The sequence below is a fragment of the Humulus lupulus genome, chromosome 4, assembly GCF_963169125.1.
Source record: "Humulus lupulus chromosome 4, drHumLupu1.1, whole genome shotgun sequence".
In the NCBI taxonomy this organism is placed as follows: Eukaryota; Viridiplantae; Streptophyta; class Magnoliopsida; order Rosales; family Cannabaceae; genus Humulus; species Humulus lupulus.
Genome location: NC_084796.1, coordinates 244,681,478 through 244,703,763, shown reverse-complemented (window position 1 = coordinate 244,703,763; position 22,286 = coordinate 244,681,478). Strand labels below are relative to the sequence as shown.

Below are 22,286 nucleotides of genomic sequence, written 5' to 3'. Positions count from 1 at the left end.
TTATGAGCTTTAGGTAATCTTTACTTTTTTGGTTGAATTTTCATGCCATGTATATAATCAGTGTGGCATTGTGAATTGTGTTTAGAATTACTATTAACTAGAACATTCATTTTTTTTGTTCTTGTTTCTCAGGCCAGTAAAAAGTTTATAAGTACTACCTTGTATCAGTATCTAACATATTAACTACAATCTGGTTGTGTGGTTATGAAGTGATCTTATTTTATGAATCTGTTTTACATGTCTCACACTTTTTGAATATCAACTTTTAGTTCTCTTAAAAAATTTGAAACTGATGTGGTTGCTAAATCTAGTGGCTATGTATAGCCTGATCCAAAGGCTTTCAAAGTACACTTTAGATGTATATGTTGACGCTGTTTTTCGTCAACTTAAAAATGAGAGCAATTAAACTAGAATATACCAGAGGAAATAAAAGAAGATGAAAACATGAGGTTTTTACGTGATTCAGCAATTAAATCTGCCTAGTCCACGAGTCTGTGTTATTAGTATTTGGGAATTTTCTGGAAACTTTTCAGAGAATAGTTGCCCAGAGTTTTTTCTCAAAATCTCAGAATTTTCCCCCCTACAAATGGAGTTTCTTTCTCTATTTATAGAGAATGTTTCAGAATTCGTTCCAACATATTTCAAGAAAATATTATATAAATCAAATAATATAATGCTATTTAATGCATTATTTCCTACGGACACGGAAATATCCCATAAAATGTGGGATTGGATAACAATTTAAATAATATCCCTTAAATATTGGGTTTTTACAACAATAAATATATTCATATGTAACCGATTAGCTCAGATCCGGAGTCAACTTCATCTCCAAGACTACTTATTAATCTTGAGCTCGTCATCTTACTTCGCCTATGCTCGGAGCAAGTTACCATTGACGAAGTCATTACATTCGAGCTTACACTTTTCGAGTTCGAACCATCTCGTCTGAAGGCAAGAGATGTATCAGGGAAATGCATATATGTGTCAAACCATGGCTATTGCGAGCTCAGAGCATATTCGAGGCTACACACCGTCGAGCTTTCGAGGTCGTTATTTACAACAAAGCGGTCTGACTGAAGGATCATATGACGTTCGTGCATATTTCGAGCTTACACCTAACGAGCCTAGATTTTGGGATCATAATTTCTCATGTTCGAAATCTGTGTGTAACAATATATGGTATTAATTTTAGAAAACAATTTTTAAAAACAAAAATAAAAAAAAAATAGAAAATTTTGAGAACATAACATATGTTGTTTTCTGTTTGATGACCACTGATTTGGCCAATGCTGGCAGCTTAGTGTCGGGTCCGTTTTCAATGGATTTTGATGGGTAAATTTAGGGGATCATAAGCTAAGGTTTTGATGGGTTGTGGTTTATGGGAAAACTGAACCTATATTATATTGTTGTGTCTAGAGTTTCCGAGAGGCTCGTGGGAGGATCGCACTCGAGGTTGTCTTGATTCTCGTGCAATACCTGAGGTAAGAAAACTGGCATATGCACATGGAGCAGGGCGTTTGCTCGGTTATATTCAGATGCAGTTATAGCCGTATATCTGAATTTGTTAGAATTGAGTTTTCCTTCATGCATAATGTTGCTTGCCATGCTTATTAGCATTGATTTGTCTGTAGATGATCAATACGATCTATATTTGGCAATTGTACAGAACGTGTGTCGTGAAGTCGGGATCAAGTTGAGGGTGCAGTACCCACTCACCTGGCATGGACGGTAAGCTTGATGTCGGGAGACGCGCATTGCTCAATTGGGCCGTGTAAATGGTTTATGTGTTTGAAATGAGCATATTTACAATCTATGAGACATGTTAATGATTTACATTATTGGAATAAATGCACTCATTATTTGTAAATCATGCTCATTAATGTTTACGTCAAACATGATATTTATTATACCTTATGGGATTTTTTTTGTTGGTCTTTGGCTTATCGGTGCTTTATGGTGCAGGTAGAGGCAAGATGAAAGTCGACCATGAGTTGGAGGCTCTAGAGCATGCTCGGCTACCACAATCTAGATATTTTTGAGGGATTTAGCATAAAAGTCTACTTTTGTAGCTTAGGCCAACTTTTTTTTATTTTTTAAAATTAAATGTAATTGTATACTTTGTTTGAAACTCTTTTTGGGATCTTTGTAAACATTTAAAGTTTTAATGGAAAAATTTATACCTTTTATTCATAATTTTTAATACCTAAATTTCTATTTAACTTTAATTATACTTTTAAGTTTAAATGACTTGCTTAATAAATTAATTATTATTTTAAATACATAGTGTAATAATGCTGAATTGGAGATGAAATAATAATTTGATGTGAAAAAATAATAAAATGAAGTTGAAGTTGACGTTGAATTAAAATGAAATTATGATTGGCATGGCGATAATGAAAAAATATCATAATTCATGTATTTTCCACTTCTAGAAAATCCCGAAAATCCAAAAGTAATTCCTAATGAAAACATGTTGTTTCAACATGGAACGACAATTACTACGTGTTTTTGCTCCAATCAAACGACACGTCGGTTATACTAAAACTTGAAAGAAGAGAGTTTTCTTTTTTTCGCTCCAGATTCCAGTTTCCAGGCCAAACCCAAAACTACACGCAGTTTTGAAATTTTAGGGCTTTAGACAATCCCTTAAAACCTCTCTCCCATTTCCCTCTTTCACTGAGCTCCAGAGAAAATGGCGAACGACCAAGACATGAGTAGCTGGACCGATCTCCTCCACTCCTCCTCTAAGCTTCTCGAGCAAGCTGCTCCTTCAGTTCAATTCCCTCCACTTCAGGTTTCGCTCTTCACTTTGTCTCATCTACTTTCCGTTTGGTTCCCGAAAATGCGGGCCGATAAAGTGTTAATTTCGAGAAAGTTGAGCGTAAAATCTGATTGTAGAATTGTTTGTCTTTGGGTGTTGAAAAGTACATTTTGATGTAACTAGTTATATCAGCAGTGAAATTCACATTAGTGGCGTTATTTGGATACCGAGAAATGTTGAAGAAGAAGGTTATTGATATACGTGGAGATTATGCAGTATTAAAGTTTGTTTTCTTTGTTTTGCTTGCTTATAAAATGAAGAAAAACAATGGATGAAAAGTTTGAGATTTTCTAATGTTTCAGTAATGTTAGAAAGTTCTTATTATTATCACTTTCAGTTCAGTTTTATTAGATGTATGCATGTGTACCCTTGCTGAAGCAAACTGAAAAACAGTGGCTCTCTTCGCATACGTGTATACATGTTGATGCAAGAATTATATTGCACACCAAGAATATCTTAATGTGACAAATGGAGCTTATGAAACTGTTTTTTTTTTTCTTCAGAGAAATTTGGATCAGTTAGAAACATTGTCTAAGAAGCTTAAGGCAAAAACTTTAAGAACTGAGGCTCCATCTCAATCGATTGCTGCCACAAGGTACTTTAGTGATTACTCAGAAGTCGCTGCGTTTCTTAAATTTTTTATTCTTGAATAGAAGATGTGGAATTTGGTGTAACTGTTGAAGTATTAGGATTTCATAATTTTCATGTATTAGTTTTCTGAAAATTGGAATTGAATGTTTTTTCATGTATCTTTGTGGTTTTGAAGGCTGCTTGCTCGAGAGGGAATAAATGCAGAGCAGCTTGCGCGAGATTTGAAGTCTTTTGAATTGAAAGTAAACTTTCTTTGGCATTTTGTTTCATGTACTATATAATCTTGCTCCATGGGCTCAATTTTTTTTTTTGTCAGGGTGGGTTCAAACTTGTTTAACTATTGACAAGTATTAGTTGCAAAAAAAGTCACACCATTTCCACTTTAAATCTCAGATGGACTTTGTATATTTCAAAAATTTAATTGGACATATAGAACTAATTAAAATAAGTTTATTGTTATACCTTTATTCTTCAGTTATCGTTTCCTCAGCTCAACAACCTTTTGCAAAAGTATTGGATCCAAATCCAACTACTTTCCTTTTTTATTTTCTCTTGTAGTAAAACATGTCCTTTTTGAAGCTCTCCCTACTTTTGTTCTTGATTTTCTTCTGCTGTATGTTTTATGAAGACAACATTTGAGGATGTTTTCCCTGCGGAGGCAACAACTGTTGAGGAATATCTGCAGCAGGTACGTTAGTCTTAAAATTGTTTGCATCTGTGCTTGTTATCCTTACTTGTTTGTTTAAAAGATATTCTTTGCTTTCTCTACTTGCTTAGGAGTAACTATCCGTGTATGTTACTTTTGTTAGTGGTTTGAATGTGTTGGCATAGTGTTATAACCAATTTAGCTACTTTAAACAATTATTCGAATTTTCTAAAATACAAGTGTTTATTCAAGTCATTGGTACTGACTGTTGGCATGTGAATTAGTGTTATAGTCTCTTTCTCTCTCTCTCTCTCTCTCTCTCTCTCTCTCTCCTCTATAATATATATTTATATTTTGTTAAGAAGAGAGAATCATTCAATATATAGCCGCAAGCAAGCCTGAAAATTTAATTGACTCTGAGAAAATAGCTGTTCTTCTAACAACTTGATATACTTTGGTCATGTTTGTGACTGATAATGATTTCTTAATCATACCTATGCACCAGGTCCATGAAATGGCAATTATTTCAGCTGTCCAAGAAGCTCAAAAGGATAACCTCAGAAGTTTTAATGATTACATGTTGAAAGTGTTGGAGGTTAGTATGACACACGGGATATGCAGAATGTTACCCTAATCAATTAATGATATTGTGAGCGCATACGTGATTAATAACATTTGGTTATTAATCTAATATATTTTAAATTCTTTTGAAGTTTTATAAGGTGTTTATATCATTGAGCTGAATATTGAATAAATTATAGACAGATTATGTGTGCATAGATATATGCTATGCAGTGATTATCATTGCTGTTGAGCTTTGAAACCTGATGGTTTTTAAATTTTAATGCTCTGTAGGAGGATTGGCAAAAAGAAAAACGGGATAGTCTTCAAAGCTTGAGTCGAATTTCCACATTACCTAGAACTAACATGATAGTTAGCAGTAGTGGGGGTGCTCGCTCTGGACAGATAGTGTCGATGACTTCTAGCCCTCAAGCTTCATCTGGTGCATCTAGCATGCAGCTTGTACCTCTTGCTAACAAGCCTATCCTTGAGAAAAAGGCAGCTGTCTATGCTGAAGTTGTAAAGAATCTGAATGATGCAAGAGAACGTGGCTTACCATTTAAAGTAAGTTGAAACAATTTTTTCCCTGTATTCAATCAATCTTATTTTATATTTGATTCCTACCATTAAATGAAAGGCATTTAATCTTTAGTGGATTGTTAATTTTAGTTTTTTGACAAATGACTGAGTTGCTGCTTTGAATTGTGAAGTTTTAGTTTTTTGAAAAATTACTAAGTTGCTGCTTTAAATTCTATTTTCACTTTATGAAAAAGACACCTTAACGGAGTGATGCTTTGGAGATTGTTGTCAAGTTTTGTTTATGCTGAGTGAGATAAGTACCTATCTAATGGCTTGTTTCTGTTGTTAGCCTGCGACAGCTTTTAAGGGTGCTTATGAAAGTTTAGGTCTGGATGCGTCTGGTGGAAAATCCGTTCATTTTCAGAAGATTTGGCACCTTATTCAGGTATATCAGATGTGTAGGTGCTTAGATGATATCTGATTGCGTGCTCTGCCCCTTGAGGGTCTAGTACAATCTCGTTTTGTGATTTTCTTCGTAGGGGAAATTATATTTTTTTCTTTCTTCCCACTATTCTATAGGCATTAACTGGTGAAGACTCATCTGTTCCAAAAAGCGTGTCAAAAAAGATGTCTTTAATTATTGGTGCAAGGCGCCATCTTGAGCGGGGTCATGAAAAATATGTAATGGATACCATCCAAAGTCATCCTGCCCAGGTAATAACTTAATATTCTACCATGACTGTTTATTGCTGCCTAGCAGGATTTTAATATTTTGGGAATGATTTTTTCCAATGATGCTTGGTGTAGCCTAGATTCTTGTAATTCTGTAGCTTTATTGATCCATACTTTGTGTCTTATGCTCAAATTTTTTCTTCTGCTATTGTGTTTTACATTGATTTAGGGAACTTGCTATTTTGATGTTCACGATTACTCTCATTGTAGGCTGCACTTGGTGGGGTTGTTGGAAACATGCAAAGAATTCGTGCATTCCTCCGGGTTAGCGCATATTTCTCTTAACCTTTAGTACTTGCATTTTTCATGTCATCTTGTCATTCTGAATAATTGTTTGCGTCTAATGTATTTGATGCTTAAAAGTACAGATTCGTTTGAGGGACTATGGAGTTCTAGATTTTGATGCTGGTGATTCTCGAAGGCAGCCTCCTATTGATACAACTTGGCAGCAGGTCTGCAATAAATGTTCTAGTTCAAACTATTTTCTAAATATTTTGGTTGATTAATGTTAACCATCTCATACTTGTGTTTAAATCATATGAGGCTATGTTGCATTGACGTTGGATTTGAGAATGTGAAAAATAAAATGGGGATACTTTCTCAATAGTCTGGCTGACTTTGTTCTTCTTTACGTTGCCCTCTTCTTGTTTTGCAACAGGCTGTTTAGGCATAAATTTTCTTGCTTATTTGTCATTACACTTCACTAGTAATTACACGAGTCTTTTAATTCCTAACTGCTCAGAATTTGTGTATGTACACTGATGCTGTCACACATGTTTGTATATCATAAGAACTTGATTGCTCAGAAAATGGAATGGGGTTCTTTTGTATGCCAAGGCCAGCATTGAGTACAAAATAGACAAACCAATGGTCTTTTGAATTTGTTTAATGCATTTGTATGACATATGTATTAGTGCGTAATTTATTTGAGTTTAGATGTTATTAATTCATTTTCATACTAATTCCTGTTTGTTGTCTGAGACAGATATACTTTTGCCTGAGAACTGGGTATTATGATGAAGCAAGAAATGTTGCTCTCCAGTCCCGTTCTTCACACCAGTTTGCTCCTCTGGTATATATATGTATAATTTTGTGTCATCCCTTTTATATCTGATAATTGTGGCTATATGTTTATTCTTCTTAATTTTTTTTTTAAAAATATAAAATTAACAGCTTACAGAATGGATCAACACTGGGGGTATGGTGCCTGCAGAAGTTGCAGCTGCTGCCTCAGAAGAATGTGACAAAATGTTAAGAATGGGTGATCGCATGAGTCGAGCAGCATATGACAAGAAAAAGCTGTTGTTATATGCTATCATATCTGGGTCACGCAAGCACATTGATCGATTGTTGAGAGATTTACCTACACTTTTCAATACCATAGAGGACTTCCTGTGGTTTAAATTGTCAGCTGTCCGGGACTGTCCTGTTGGTCCCCCATCAGTTGTTATAAGTGACAACTTGGTTCCATACACTCTGGATGATTTGCAGGTTTACCTAAACAAGTTTGATCCCTCATATTATACCAAAAATGGAAAGGACCCCCTAGTATACCCATATGTTTTGCTTTTAAGCATTCAGTTGATACCAGCTGTCCTATACTTGTCTAAGGAAGCAGGAGATGAAGGTTATAATATTGATGCTGCACACATATCAATTGTGCTGGCCGACAATGGAATCCTTTCTGAAGGTGTTGGGGGTGGACAAAAAATGGGGGTGATGGATGCTAATGCAGAGGCATCCAGCTTGATTAGACAGTATGGTGCTTTGTATCTTCGCCTTGGTAATCTTCCAATGGCATTAGAATATTATGCCCAAGCTGCTGCAGCAGTTGGTGGTGGGCAGTTGTCATGGTCTGGGAGGGGTACTGTAGATCAACGAAGACAGAAAAACTTGATGCTAAAACAACTCCTAACAGAGCTGTTGTTGAAAGATAGTGGGATCTATCTGCTACTTGGTACAAGAGGTGCGGGAGAAGAAGGTCAATTGAGCCGGTTTTTGAACGATGAGAATTCGAGAAAGCAATTTTTACTTGAAGCTGCTCACCAGTGTCAGGAAGCTGGATTCTATGACAAGGTAATGCTTGCATGTTTTTTTTTTTTTTTTTGCAGCTATGCTTAAATATAATTTTCATACCACTTTCTCTTCTGTTTTTGCCTCTATGATATTCAATTTTATCCACACCAGGACTTCAGTTGAGTTGTTTGAAAAGAAATATATCTTTCTGATTGTTTTACTTTTTTTTGGTCTTCTTCTTCTAATGTCACACTGTGCTCATACTACTTGGGCAGTAGCACTTTTTTGGACTTCTGAACCTTTCCTTTTAGTGCCAAGGCATTTTTCTTTTTCATTTTTGGGTGATTAAAAAATATGATGGCAGATGGTGATGACTACTAGCATTATTTAATTTATGATATTTTAGTAGAATACAATATGATTGCACTTGGCTGAACATGAAGAAATTGAACCTAAATGCTTGGTTTATTTATAGTAAAAAGGTTTCATGATTGGAATTGGTTTATTCATATACCCTTTTCAAGGGTCCCTGAAGCCATTGAACCACCGTGGTGAGGATTGATATCATACTGACTATTATAATCATTATTTCCTTAGGTAACTGGACATCTGTTCAATGTTACTATTGTTAACTACATACTGGGTCCAGCATTTCAATTTGTACATTTTGACGTAGAACATACTCATTTTGATATCTCAAATTTGACCATTCTTCACCACCATCTGCATTTTATTTGCGGTCTTACTCATTTTTCTGCTGTCTTGTGGAACTTTTTGAAAGTTTGAATATTGTGGTTAGAGTCTGAGTTATCTATCTCATGACCTTATTCTTTGTTTTGTTTTGAATTTTATTGTAACTATTAATCTCTCATCTTTCAGTCTATTGAAATTCAAAAAAGAATTGGGGCATTCTCAATGGCATTGGATACAATTAACAAGTGTCTCTCTGAAGCAATATGTGCCATCTCACGTGGTAGATTGGATGGTGAAAGTCGGACCTCTGGCCTCATTCATTCTGGAAATGAGATCATGGAGGCATACAAATATCACCCTGAAGTCAGGTCATTCCCAACTATATCTCGGTTTCCTTCGTTTGAGTTTGGTTACTGTAGAACGGTTTTCAGGGTTTAGAGAATCCTAAACATTAAAGGCATGCTTACTAATAAATCTTGTCATTTAAGTCATTATAACAAATGAGTCCTATTTCTTAAAAAAAGAAAGGTAATGAAAAGATTTGTAAAGTGAAGAATTCGGAAAGCAACGAGAATGACTAAAAATTGGACTCCACCTCTTAGTTTTTTTATGTTGGAAACTAAACTCCTTGCCTAATTCTACATTATTTGGGGACCAAGAAACTACAACAATTGCAATGTAGGTGCTGAATATAGTTTCTGTTTCATTTTACTTGGATTGATTTGCGCTCTCGCTGAAGATGTTGAAAATGTGCATATGCAGTCCTCAAGAAAGAGAGAATGTTACAGAACAGCAGATGGTGTTAAGACAACTTGAGGCAATACTCTCAGTTCACAAGTTGGTTAAAGTGGGTCACTATATTGATGCTCTAAGGGAGGTTGCAAGACTTCCATTTCTTCCTCTGGATCCAAGAACTCCAGATATTGCAGCTGATGTGTTTCAGAACTTATCTCCTCATGTCCAAGCTTGTGTTCCAGACCTTCTCAGAGTTGCCCTTACTTGTCTGGATAATGTGACAGATTCTGATGGATCGCTCCGGGCCTTGAGGGCAAAGGTTTGTGCTTTGATGAATAAAATTGTGTTTTGCATAGTATATGATCATCTACAAGCTATTTTTGTTTATAACCATTTAGTTCAAATATCTGTTTTGATATACATGCTACCTATGAACATTTGGTTCATTATGTTCTGCTGAAAAAAGGGAGCTGTCAATTGTTCCAGTTTGCAATGCTAATTGTTCTGGTTATGCAAACATAAAAGATGAAAACTGATTGCAGTTAAACTTCCATTGATTTGTGTTAATGATGGTTGTGATTTGGGTTTTGCAGATTGCATCTTTTATTGCGACTAATTCGAGCAGGAATTGGCCTCGCGACTTGTATGAAAAGATTGCAAGAAGCTTATGAACATAAAATGATTGTGGGGGGCAGTTTCCTTCATATATATATATATGCCTCATTTGGTCAAGTAAATCCAATGGTTATGTATTGTATGAACAATCTTTTTCATGTAAATTTTGGGGAATGAGAATGTGGTGATCTGATCAACATCTTGGTGAGAGAGGCTTTTAGTACAAAACAAGTTTGGATCTTGGCAAGGGAAAATCTGACTTGACTTTCAACTTGATGAGTTCAACTGTAGCAAGCCGGGTGGTTTTCCGATGTTTGGTTGGATATGCTATTTTACCAAAATGTTTTTCGAGCTAAACCTTTGTTGCGGTAGATCACTTACAATTTTTTTTTTTTCAAATCTTTTGCAAAGAATTATTTTATTGCTTGGCCTTATTCTTGAATGGATTAACTTCACTATAAAAGATATAGGGTGACGCAAATAATTCTAGGGGTGGAAAAAAGGATAAAGACACAATAACACACTTGAAATTTACATGAAGTTAATGGGTTTGGATTTATCTTAAACAGGTTTGAGTTATTTTCGAGTTAGATCTGTTTAGTAAACGAGTCGTGTTCAAGTTGACATGCATAATATCAAATTAGCTCGTTAATGATCTATCTAAAATTACATGCATATTTATTTTATTAAGCAGTTAATACTTAATTGTGTTAGTCTAATTGTACTTATTTTTTTCTATAAAACATGTATATTAAATAAACAGGTCAAATGAGTCATAAAAGTGTTGAACATATCATTAATAGTCATAAAGAGGTCAAATATTTTGTTACGCAAGCAAACACAATAATTTATTTTTCATTATCGAATACATCAAGAATCAAGAGCAATCTCTATAGGAAAAGTTTCACATTACATGACCCAAACTTTTTTGTTCAAAGTATATAATGAAAAATTAATATTGTCAAAATCTTTCAGTCTAGAAAAAGGAAAAGTTGAAATGGAAAGGATAAGGAGAAGGTGACTAATAATTGAGAGACCCAAATTGACAAGGTGCACTGAATATATAGTCTATTTGATTATTAGTTATTGTTTTTGATACGATAAATTATTTGGAAATTATAAAAAATTTACAGGATGCATAAAAAAACCACGTTTAAAGAAAACTATTAATGATAGGGGTGCGCCTGCCTAGAGCTGTAAATGTGGGTGGCCTGGCCCGGCCTGACCCATATTTTCGTGTCTTCGAATAATTCGGACTGGGCTGGGCCGGGCCTGTATTTCAATTTGTGCCGGACTGGCCCATATTTGAAAGAGTAAGCCCAGCACGGCCCATGGACCCAGCCATGTCGTGCCGGCCCACTTGTAAGCCCATTTTATTATTGCAAAAAAATGTGAGAATGGTGAATTGAACCTCACACCTCTTTTTTAAGAATCAATGGACTCACCACTAGGGCTGGCAAAACAGGTCACGATACGATAACACGATATGAACACAACACGATTAATTGACACGAATCAACACGAATTGACACGATTAACTACAAAATTTAATAAAATATATCAAATAAATATTTGTACAAATTTTGTTTAATCATTTTCATATAAAATAAAATGACAATCATAAACTTCACGATCTAATTTAGCTTTTTTGTGAAAACTATTTCATAAAATTCAACAAAATTAATCATTATATTGATTAATTAATTTTTGACATACCGATCAGAATGACGATTTTTATTAAACAGGTCATAAACAAGTAACACGACACGAACACAGTTATAAATGGGTTGACACGATAACACGAATTGACAGCCCTACTCACCACCAATCCAAATACATTTCATTGTTTAAATTATAGTTTTAGATATTTTCATATACTTTTTAACAATACTTTACACAAAATTATATCAAAGATAATTATTAGAATTTGAATACCTAATAATATATACTAAAAAATTTAACTCGCAAATCTTAAAATAAATTAATATAATTATAAAAATATAAAATTGAGAAAAATAATAAACTTTTATTATCATTTTAATTTATAGATAATTCCCAAATAAAAATTTATTATCATTATTAATGTAAAAATATCAAGTTTTTTATCGTGTCGTGCTTTCGGGCTAGTTCGTTTGTGCTTTCATATCGTGCCTTCGGGCTTGTCATGTTGTACCGTGTCATGCCGTGCCAATTTTCAATTCATGTTGTGCCTCGCCCAAGCCCATATTTTTTTGTGCCGTGTCGTGCTTGTGCCAGTTTCGTACCGTACTAGAAAGTTCGACCCGTATTTACAGCTCTACGCTTACCCCTACCAAAGAAAATTCCTATTATCTTATTATACCACTTAATATTATTTTGCATTTAAAGAATAAGATACATTGAATTTATTTTAAATTATTTCATCTCTGGTTATTTTTATTAACGAATCAATAAACCCAGCAATTTCTCACACCAATCTGCACGACTTACATACTCAGAATTGCGTGACTTACGATCATACATGATAGATTGCTAGATTTATTAACTCGAAAGTTAATCTAAAAACTTATAACAGTAGTTGCCTTCAGATATGATCCATATTGCATGCTATCTCTACTTCGGAAATCTCTGAAGGAAGGATTTAGAAGAACATTTTTGATAATAAACACTCTAGTATTTTATTGCTTCGAAATTCTCTGATTTACACAAGGGGGGATGATGGCCTTATATAGCCACATCCTTCAGCAAACAAACTTAACCAAACCACAAACTTAACCCATCCTAGTCAAAACCAACCATGGTTGGGATAGGATAAGGGATTAGATAGGATTCCCCAACAAAGACAAAAGCATAGGTAAGGGATAAGATTCCCCGACAAAGACAAAAGGCTAAACAACAAAGGGATAAGATTCCCCGACAAAGACAAAAAGCTAAACAACAAAACCTTATGGCTGAAATAGTTATTTAAATATTGTCTCATGACTAATTCCATAGTCAGAGTCATATGCTGGGTCTTCATGAAGTGGGTTCCATCCTGTCGGTTCTTCATCCTCGTCACTGCCAGCTGGAGGACAGGCGTCGTATTCTGTGTACATCACATTCCATTCGTCCCCTGTGTAATGGAAGAGATAGGGGTCTTGCATATCTGCAGATTCAGCATATGGGTTTTGTGAATCTTCAAAGTAGTCATTTTTCCGCAAAGCTACCCCTTCAGTATCGGTCAATTTGTACAGAGACGGATATTTTTGTTCTAGTGTTTCTTCGAATTTGGTGACCTGATCTGCTTCATTTTTTGACAGATGGAAGGCTTCAAGGGCCCTTGTTATTTTGCGAGTATAGTCGGATGGGAATGTCTCCCAAGGAGCATCGTCTTCCGGTTTGGGCCATAGTTCCGGAGGTATAATCTGGTTTTTCTCAAACAGACTCTTTTGGATGTCCATGTACTCTTGGCCTCCAAGACCACATAATGGTTCTTCTTTTGACCCGTAGACTTCGAATGTTGGATTGGTAACTATATTATGTTCTGCATCGAGCTTGGCATTGATGCTAAGGAGGAGAACAGTATAACAGTTCATTAGGCTTGCAACATTTGGGCCTGGTGGATAGATGAAAGTGGACCTGTTATTTTGGACCCTTTTCCATTCTGCTGATAAGACCTTTTTCCATTCTTCTAGTGGGGCAAACCAGGACAAAATATCCATTTGGACTTGGTAGGCTGGCTTGAACCTTTCTTGGTCCAAGAATGATTTTATGGACGTGTGTAAGGCCATAGTTTGTACTTCGACAGCTATGGTGAAGACACTAGCTAGGTACCAGAAAAGGTGGGCAATCAGTTTTGGTGTGAAGATAGCATCTCGGAGAGGTAGGATTTGGGCAAATGGGTACTTTGGATGGATTCCAAAGTCATTTTGTATGGAAGGTCCAAGCTTGGAGATCATGAGATTCTGGATGAAGATTGCTCTGTGGGTTGCTCTTTCTTTGGCTGATTTTTTGGATTTTTTTGAAAGGATCTTCTTTGCATCCCGGGGAAAAGATTGGGTTTGTGTGATTGAAGAGGAAGAGGCCATCATGAATATGATTGGAATTATATGTGGTGATTTTTGGATGACAATGGGGATAGTTTTTGGTGAGTATCCTAAGGCTAGATTTATAGCAGGGGGTGACCTGGATAAGAAATCAGCTACAGTATTGCTTTTGCCTTGAATATGCTTAATGTCAAAAGAGTAGTTGTCAAACCAAACTGCTAATCTCAACAGTTGGCCATTTGTCGTTTTGCTCTTTTTTAGGCTAAGCATTCCTTTTGACGCGACAAAGTCTGTTTCTACCAAGAAATGGTGCCCTATCAGATGGAATTCAAATTTTGTGATGCCCATCTTTATCGCCAATAATTCTTTCAGGGTAGAGTGATAATGGAGCTGAGAATCTTTGAAGTGGCCACTCTTGTATCCACATATTTTTCTTTTCCCTGTCTTGTCTTGTTCAAGTAGGACCGCTCCCCAATACCGATCACTAGCATCTGTCTGTAGGATTCTTTTCCCGTCAGAAGGAATCTGCAGAGGTGGTAGTGTCTGCATTATCTCTTTCAGCTTTTTGACTGCTACAGTTTGCTCCTGTGACCATGGTGGAGTCTGCTTTCTAAGCATGTCGCTGAGTGGTCTTGTTAGTTCCGAGAGTCGCGGGACAAAATCCCGTAAATAGTTTACAATCCCTAGGAACTGTTGAATTTGCACCTTTGTGAAGTCCTTTTCGGGAAATTTTAGCAACTCTTGGGCTATATGTGGTTGGGCTTCATATTGGCCTTTGACTAGCTTCATCCCCAGAAAGTCAATTTGGGCTTGTCCGATGATCATCTTCTTTTCAGATAGCATGACCCCATGGGCTTCTGTGAGAGATATGAACTGGGCCAGAAGATTTTGATGGGCTTGCTCATCTTGTGAGAAGAGCAATATGTCATCAATGTAGATTAGGGCCTGATCTAGAATAGGGCCATAGATCTTAGTCATGGCCTTTTGGAATAGTGATGGAGCTGTTTTGAGTCCGAAGGGAAGAACAGTCCATTGATAATGGTGGTTCGGAATGCAGAAGGTCGTTTTGGGCCTATTGTTGTGAAAATTAATATACGCAAGTATACGCAATCACACAAGTAATATAATGATAAGTGAATCGTCTCCACAGGGATTGGTATTAAAAAGTTCAATGTAAACACCAATTAATTACAATTTAGAAATTTAAGAAACTGAATTGAGTGGTTGTTTAAACTAAAATAAAATGAAAGAAATTAAAATATGCTTAAAATTAACCACAAGTTCTAGAGAAATAACAGCAAGAAGAATTATCAATGGAAAAATTGGACTTGAATAGCTAAATCCCCCTATGTCAAAAACTGCCCAGAATGCTATAGCATTAAATTTAGCAAATCGCACCAGAGTTAACTAGAATTCCCAATATGCTCACCAGATTTTTCCAAAACTCGTGAATATAGTTCTACCATCCAATTAAATATATTCCTATATCAAATCAGACTTGAGAACACAAATAACAGCACCAATTCTCAAAAGTTATGCAAGGTAAGTAAATATTCCTATTCTACTCACTAAGAACAACCTAACAATGGTTATGCTCTTGCATCATTCAAGTACAAACTACTACATTCAACCTTTCCAGAATTAAATCTAGCTTAACAATCTGCCATTGTTGGCCAAACAACAACAAACAATAATCATGAACAACACTTGAATGAACAATGGTGAATTTACGTAAATATGCATTTAAACTTTAATAACTATGACATAGGGTTCTTTAACCATTCAAGTCTCAAAAAGCTTAGCTCATAGCTAAATTAGTATCCAAAATCTGAAATGGAAAATTGATATCCATGAGTTCTAAAATAGCTATTCTAAATTAGGAAATACAAAAATTAAAGAAGAAGAGTCAATGGGACAAATCCGATATAGTTGGTGTGTGAATCCTCCTTGTCCTTCTCGTTCCCCTTCAACAATTGTACTCCTCTCTATTTTTCTCTCTGTTTTTCTGTACTTTTTTCTCTGATGATAGTCCTTCAATGGCTCCCACTAAGGTGATACGGCTCCCTCTTGTTTCTTTCCAAATTAGGGTACAAAAACATCATGCTTTCCAATTGGAAAGCCCACCTTCTTTTCCTCCACTTAGGCCCACTAAATTGGACCACTTTTCTGCCCAAAAATAGCTCCAGCTGGCACCAATTATGGACCCATGCCACCTGGCCACGAATTAAAAAGAAATGACACAGCTGCCTTTAATTTCCACGTCAGCAAGTGAGCTCCAGCATGCTGTAGCATGAATTTAGCAATCTGGAAAGTTTCAGCTTTTGCTTCCAAACCAAACTTCCAATTTTTCTTCTTCAATCCTTCCATGGATAGCTTGATTCCCTTTTTACACAGAAAAATAGAACAAGATTAGTTATTTAATTCCAATTTAAACCCAAAATATTGTAAGACTCCAATATTAGATCAACTAATTATATAGATAGATAACAACTTAAAATTGACAAACAAACACCAAAGTCATCACTATTTTTATGCATAATTAAGTGTAAAAGTCAAATAAATAACTCTATATCATAGAGTTATCACCTATCTTCTTCTTTAATACCCAACTGCCAAAACCCTGCTTTGAGGTCTAATTTAGAAAATATTTGGGCCTTCGACAGGCTCGCAAATAGAGAATTTTTATTTGGTAGGGGGAATTTGTCGTCTGCCAAAAATTCATTCAGAGGCTTATAATTGATGACCAGTCTCTGTTTTCCTCGGGCCTGTTCTGATCTCTTGTTGACGTAGAAAGCATGGCATGCCCATGAAGAGGTTGTCGGTTCGACCAGTCCTTGTTGTTGTAGTTCTTTGCATTCCTCAGTTGCCATTTTCTAATGCTCTGGGTTCATACCTGGGTGGCTTGCCTTGGTAGGGTTAATATCTTCGTTGAGCTTAAATGGTAAACTGATGAAGAACTGATGATTTTTCCAAAGAGGGTGGTCACATTTCTGGAGGAATTCAGCATGATTTGTGGCACACGAGTTTTCTATGAGTCTTTGTTTGACTTTAGAGAATGGATCAGGAGGCATGAGAAAATAGTTTGGGATGGATTCCCATGGAGCAAAATGTTGTTTGTAACCAAGGCCACCAGGAAGAATTCTCAAATCCCTTTTCTTAGTGTAAACATCAAACCCAATGATTAAATCTTTTCATGGTAATTTTGAACCGATTACTCTATGAATAATAGAGCATCCTGGGAAGAACTGTAATTTGATTGGTTTACTGATGAGCTCTGTGCAGAAGATGCTTCCATTTGCAGCGTGGAAGTATTGCTTTTCTTTCCTCCAATATTCTGGAGGTAGAACATCAGGGTTCATCATGGTGTATGATGCTCCTGTGTCGAAAAAAGGCTGCTACTTTGACTGGCCGAGCATACTTTGTAGGGAGGATCTGCATAGAGATGATTGGCGATGGTTGTATTGTATTGATTGCTGCCATGTGGTAGAACTCATCTAGGGTCTTCTGATGTTCGAACGCACAGAGGGATTCTGAATTGATCTCGTCATCAGTAGAGAAGATAGATTCCAGATCATTTTCTTCGAGCGATATGCCCGTTGTTTGTTGAATGTGGGTGATCAGTTTGGCGGTTTTCCCTTTGGGGCATTGCTTGGCATAATGTCCCTTCTCTCCACAGATAAAACATCTGTCCGACTGTAACGACCTCCTTTCTTAACATACATATATAGAGTAAAAACAAATTTTAACCTAAATACGACAATACTGAAATTCTGAATTTACAAAAACTTTATTAAACAATACATAAATAATGTTTATAACCTTAACCACACAATACTCACAACTAAATAAAAACTTTATCTTACATACAAATCTTAATACTTTTATAAATCATTTTCGTGGCGTTACTACACCTTAACGTAGAAATGAAAATGTATCCAACTGCTAAATTGAAAAGCTTTATGTAAATTACAAAGTTCATGAAATACTTTTAAAGCTTTAAGTAAATGATAAAGTTCACAAAATACTTTTAATGAAATATAATAAAACCAAGTTTCTTGTTTATTTATAAAATAGCATAGCAGAACTCCACTCCCTTCAGGTCAGCCCCATATGTACAGTCATGTTGGCTCCACGTATACTCATCAACAATTTATATTTGGGGCCTCTTACCTACAATACAAAACATTATCTGATGAGCTAAGGCTCAGTAAGTAGAATAACTACCTCATATGCATTAAAATAAACATGCAACATGCTATGTATTTTTTTTTCTTTCACTTTCCTTTCTTTTGGGCCCTAGAGGATGCTGCTGCCGGCATTACATAGGGAATCACATTCCCACCTGAACATAAACATGATAATAGGGAATTTCCCTCATAAACATTCATCATATAGGGATGTACATCTCCCTCCTTACATTTTTGGGACTTAGGTCTCTCAAGCAGCACCTCTACTTTAACGCTTTCAGTAACTTGTCTGTGAACATTAAGCGTGCTTATGCATAATAATTATAACATTCTTGAAAATAACTTATGCATAAGAACATGGCAGGATAACATATAAAGCATATAAATGCACATAAGACACATAACAGACTTGTATTGTAGATGAGGATTCTACTTACCTTGCGTCTTGATAAAACAACCGAAATTGTTAACTTCCTGATAAAAACACAAACTATTAAATTACATAAAATCTACATTATGAAATGTTAGCTTAATATTGTTATTATCCCATTTTTCCTGTTTTAGTGCTTATTTTATGTCAAGGCGTATGATCATACTATAGTTGTCCATGACAAGGTCCTGATCTAAAAGTCGTGGTCATGGTCATACTGAAAAGTCCAGGTCATAATACTTGTCCATAATAATAGGGAATAAGGTCATAAGAGTCCATAATAATAGTCAAAAGTATGACCATAGCCTATATAAGTTTAGTATTATGAGGATACATAAAAAAATAGTTCATATTTCAATTTTGGCATTTGTAAAATATGACGACATGGTAAAATAATCCATATATAAATTTTAGCATTTTAATGGCATAGTAAAGTAATCTATATAAATTTTGGCATTATAATGGCATGGTAACATAATCCATATATAAATTTGGCATTATAGTAAAATAATCTATATATAATTTTTTTTATATTATAACGGCATAGTAAAATAATCTATATATAACTTTTGGCATTATAACGTCATAGTAAAATAATCTATATATAAATTTTGGCATTATAACGGCATAGTAAAATAATCTATATATAAATTTTGGCATTATAACGGCATAGTAAATTAATCTATATATAAATTTTTGCATTATAACGTCATAGTAAAATAATCTATATATAACTTTTGGCATTATAACGGCATAGTAAAATAATCTATACATATATAATAACTAAATAACTGAAAAGAAAGGCTCGGGAAGAGCTTACCTAAAAGGTTTTCGTAGGCTAGCATTACGGACAGAACTTCGCCTAGATCTCCGAGGTTTAGAACTTTAGAAGGATGTTAAGAAGATTTTTAGGTATAGTAAGAGAAAGGAAAATGAGGTTTTTGTGATTTCAAGATGAGTTTTGGAAGGGCTATTTATAGGAAAAACTTGGGATACTATTCTAATAAAATATTAAAAATAATAAGCATAGTGGAATAATAACATATTCAAAATATCAAGCATAGTAATTTGCTTAGGTCATCACTATATCACTACTGCATCAACATGTGGGACCCATGGGGTGGACCCCGCTGTGGGACCCATGTGGACCCTACTGTGGGACCCTTGCGGACCCCACTGTGGGACCCACTATGAATAGTACCCGGTGAATAGTAAAAAAATGAAAATTTCCCAATCTTCTTATATTACTTAGTTTAACATTTTTGACTCACAAACTTTTCTGAAAAAGTTTCTCTAACACCCATAAATTAATTATTCCCACCTGTTGGTTACTTCAACAACTTAGAATTGTTAAAATCCCATAATAGAAAACAACTATACCCCCAACGGTCATGATCACTATTCACCAACGGTCATAAACGGCTAGTTTTTGTCCTATAAATACTTGTTCCTTCAACCATTTATTTGCACAACTTCTTCACCTCTTAACCTTCTATAAAAATTCATCATCAAATCATGAATTTCTCTTTATTTTTCATAACTTTAGTGATTGTTTGCTTGTATTTAGCATCATTCTATGGGTATTATACTAATGAAATGCCCATGAATGTTATAGTTGCATATTCATTAGTTATTCTTCCACTTTACTTAATAGCTCTAGCCTTCGGTTAACATTGTAATGCACTTAAAAGTATGAATAAAAACATCTTCTCTTATCTTTCATAATTGTTATGATTTGTAAAAGAAATAGGAGTTACACCGACTTTTTCCCGAAAGAGCGTTTCCTCCTTAGAAACTTGAAGGAGCGGCGTTCTTTTCCCCTTGAGGACTTAAAGGTCCTAAAGGTTTTAAACCTTTTGCTGTGTTTCTTTTTCTCTGGATGACAGGAACATGCTGATTCAGACTGGCATTTGATTCGTAGTCCCTTTTGGCTGCAAACCTTTCCAAGCTTCTTGGATTGTTTCATAAATTCTTGGATAAATTTATGCTGAGAGCACATCTTCTCCAACGCCTTTAGAACTAGTTGATAAATTTCTCCAATCGTGGCATCAGCTAAGGTTCTTCCTGTTCCCGAGAGAAGTCTGAAGGTTTCTTCTCCTAGTGGTTCTGGTATGGAAGAGAGGAATGCCTGTTTTAGATTTGGGTCATCAATTCCACCTATTTGGTAGAATCGTTGAGTCATCTTTTTGTAATGCTTTTCCAAATCTCTCTTATCCATTGAACAACACTTTAGTTTAAAGAATTCTGCGCGAAGTCTTTCAGTGACTTGAGCATCTTGTCCGCAGAACTCAATATACAGGTAGGTCAGGGCATTTGTGACAGATGGAAGTTGCAAGAACGTCATTTGCCTGTAATCGCCCAGACTTGTCCACCAATCTTGTAGGGTGCCTGTAAAACGGGAAACAAAGCTGAGGAGAATTGTTCCTGTCTGTGCTTCCGGTCTTTGTGATTCTAGGCTGAGCCATGCTTGAAACTCCTGGAACCTTTCGCGCCATCTTGATGGAGGGAGGTCATCTAAAGTAAAAGTTTGAAAATTTGAACCTTTACTTTTCCGTTTTGGGGGAACATGTGGTGTTGTTGATTCATTTCCACTTTCGTCTTCACTTGTGATAATTGGTTCGGTCTGTGAGTTTGATTCAGCTGGTTGCACCATCAGATGTGGAAATGTTTCATCATCATCGCTAGACAAAGTTTTACTGGATAAGCTTCCGGAGTCACTCAGTATGGAATCCTCAGAAGTTGAGCTTATTTCTTCAGACCAGTCACCCGAAGAATTGTCTGAACTAGTCGAAGAACTTTGTCCCTCTGAGTCCGTTGAGTCCGTTTCACTATCTGCGATGTGGAGAGTGCTTGTATGGCGAATCATTCGTGACAAAGGGTTTGCGGCTGGATGAACCATAAGTTGTTTGGGTTCCTCTGTCATTTGGCTGGGTGATTCTTTTTTCTTTCCCTTTTTTAACTTCTGTTGTTGGTTTTCATCAAGCATGCGCCTCAATCTTACAACCGAGTCTTCTTGTACAGATCCGGTAATAGGAAAAGGCTGAGAGGTTTTTGGTATTGTAGCAAACTTCCAGGGACTGGCGTCGTAGCCATCCCGAACGGGGACAAAGTTCCCAAGTAGCTGGTTGAAGGTGCCGTTGTTGGTTCTTGTTGGCAGAACCTGTTCTTGAGGGATTCATATTGGGTTTTTAGGCTCTTCATCTCAGCTTCTTTTGCTAGAAATACTGGCATCGGAACTGAGTTTGCTTTGATGATAGCTAGAAGTTCTTCATGAGTTTGTTGGATCTTTGCAGTGAGTTTGTCAATGACAGTATTCTGGGATTGTTTTACTGCCGTCTCTATTCTGGTATTTTGTAACTCAACTTGTTTCAAGACCTTGTTTTGGACAATCATGTTTTCTGATTGCCAATTGAGAACTTCTTCGGCCGGAGATATCTTTTTAAGAGTCCCGTCTGCATTTCTGGTTGTAGGGTTTTGAACTTTTGGTTGGTGAGAGACTGTTCCTTGGTCATCTTGCTTATCAAACTTCTTAAGTGGAGGAAAATCTGACTCATAATTAGCGGTAGTCATCATACATACTTGTGGAATTTGTTGGAACTGATTTTGAGCAGGAAAATCTTCGCCATGATGTTGCATCCATTTTGCCGCCTTTTTGTAGCATGGCAAAATGTTCTTTTGGGGAGCCGAAAGTGGAGGCTCTTGGGAGCCCGTGGGCGGAAGCTCAATGTTCCAC

The 22,286-nt window shown here is 35.9% G+C and overlaps 1 protein-coding gene across 1 annotated transcript; it reads left to right on the top strand.

Annotated features, from left to right (window-relative positions):
- The first annotated feature begins 2,588 nt into the window (after nt 1-2,588).
- On the top strand, nt 2,589-10,366 carry LOC133831501 (nuclear pore complex protein NUP93A-like). The gene is made up of 15 exons (XM_062261833.1): nt 2,589-2,797; nt 3,328-3,419; nt 3,591-3,657; nt 4,044-4,103; nt 4,567-4,656; nt 4,917-5,186; nt 5,491-5,586; nt 5,721-5,855; nt 6,084-6,137; nt 6,242-6,325; nt 6,859-6,945; nt 7,047-7,949; nt 8,769-8,950; nt 9,345-9,636; nt 9,911-10,366. Exons 1-15 carry the CDS (start codon nt 2,696-2,698, stop codon nt 9,986-9,988), a joined length of 2,592 nt encoding a protein of 863 aa, XP_062117817.1. The 5' UTR covers nt 2,589-2,695; the 3' UTR covers nt 9,989-10,366.
- The last annotated feature ends 11,920 nt before the right edge of the window (nt 10,367-22,286 follow it).

Coding starts and splice junctions, on each gene's coding strand:
- LOC133831501 (XM_062261833.1), top strand. CDS start 2,696: ATGGCGAACGACCAAGACATGAGTAGCTGGACCGATCTCCTCCACTCC. Junction 4,104..4,566: donor TTGAGGAATATCTGCAGCAG/GTACGTTAGTCT, acceptor CCTATGCACCAG/GTCCATGAAATGGCAATTAT. Junction 8,951..9,344: donor AAATATCACCCTGAAGTCAG/GTCATTCCCAAC, acceptor GTGCATATGCAG/TCCTCAAGAAAGAGAGAATG.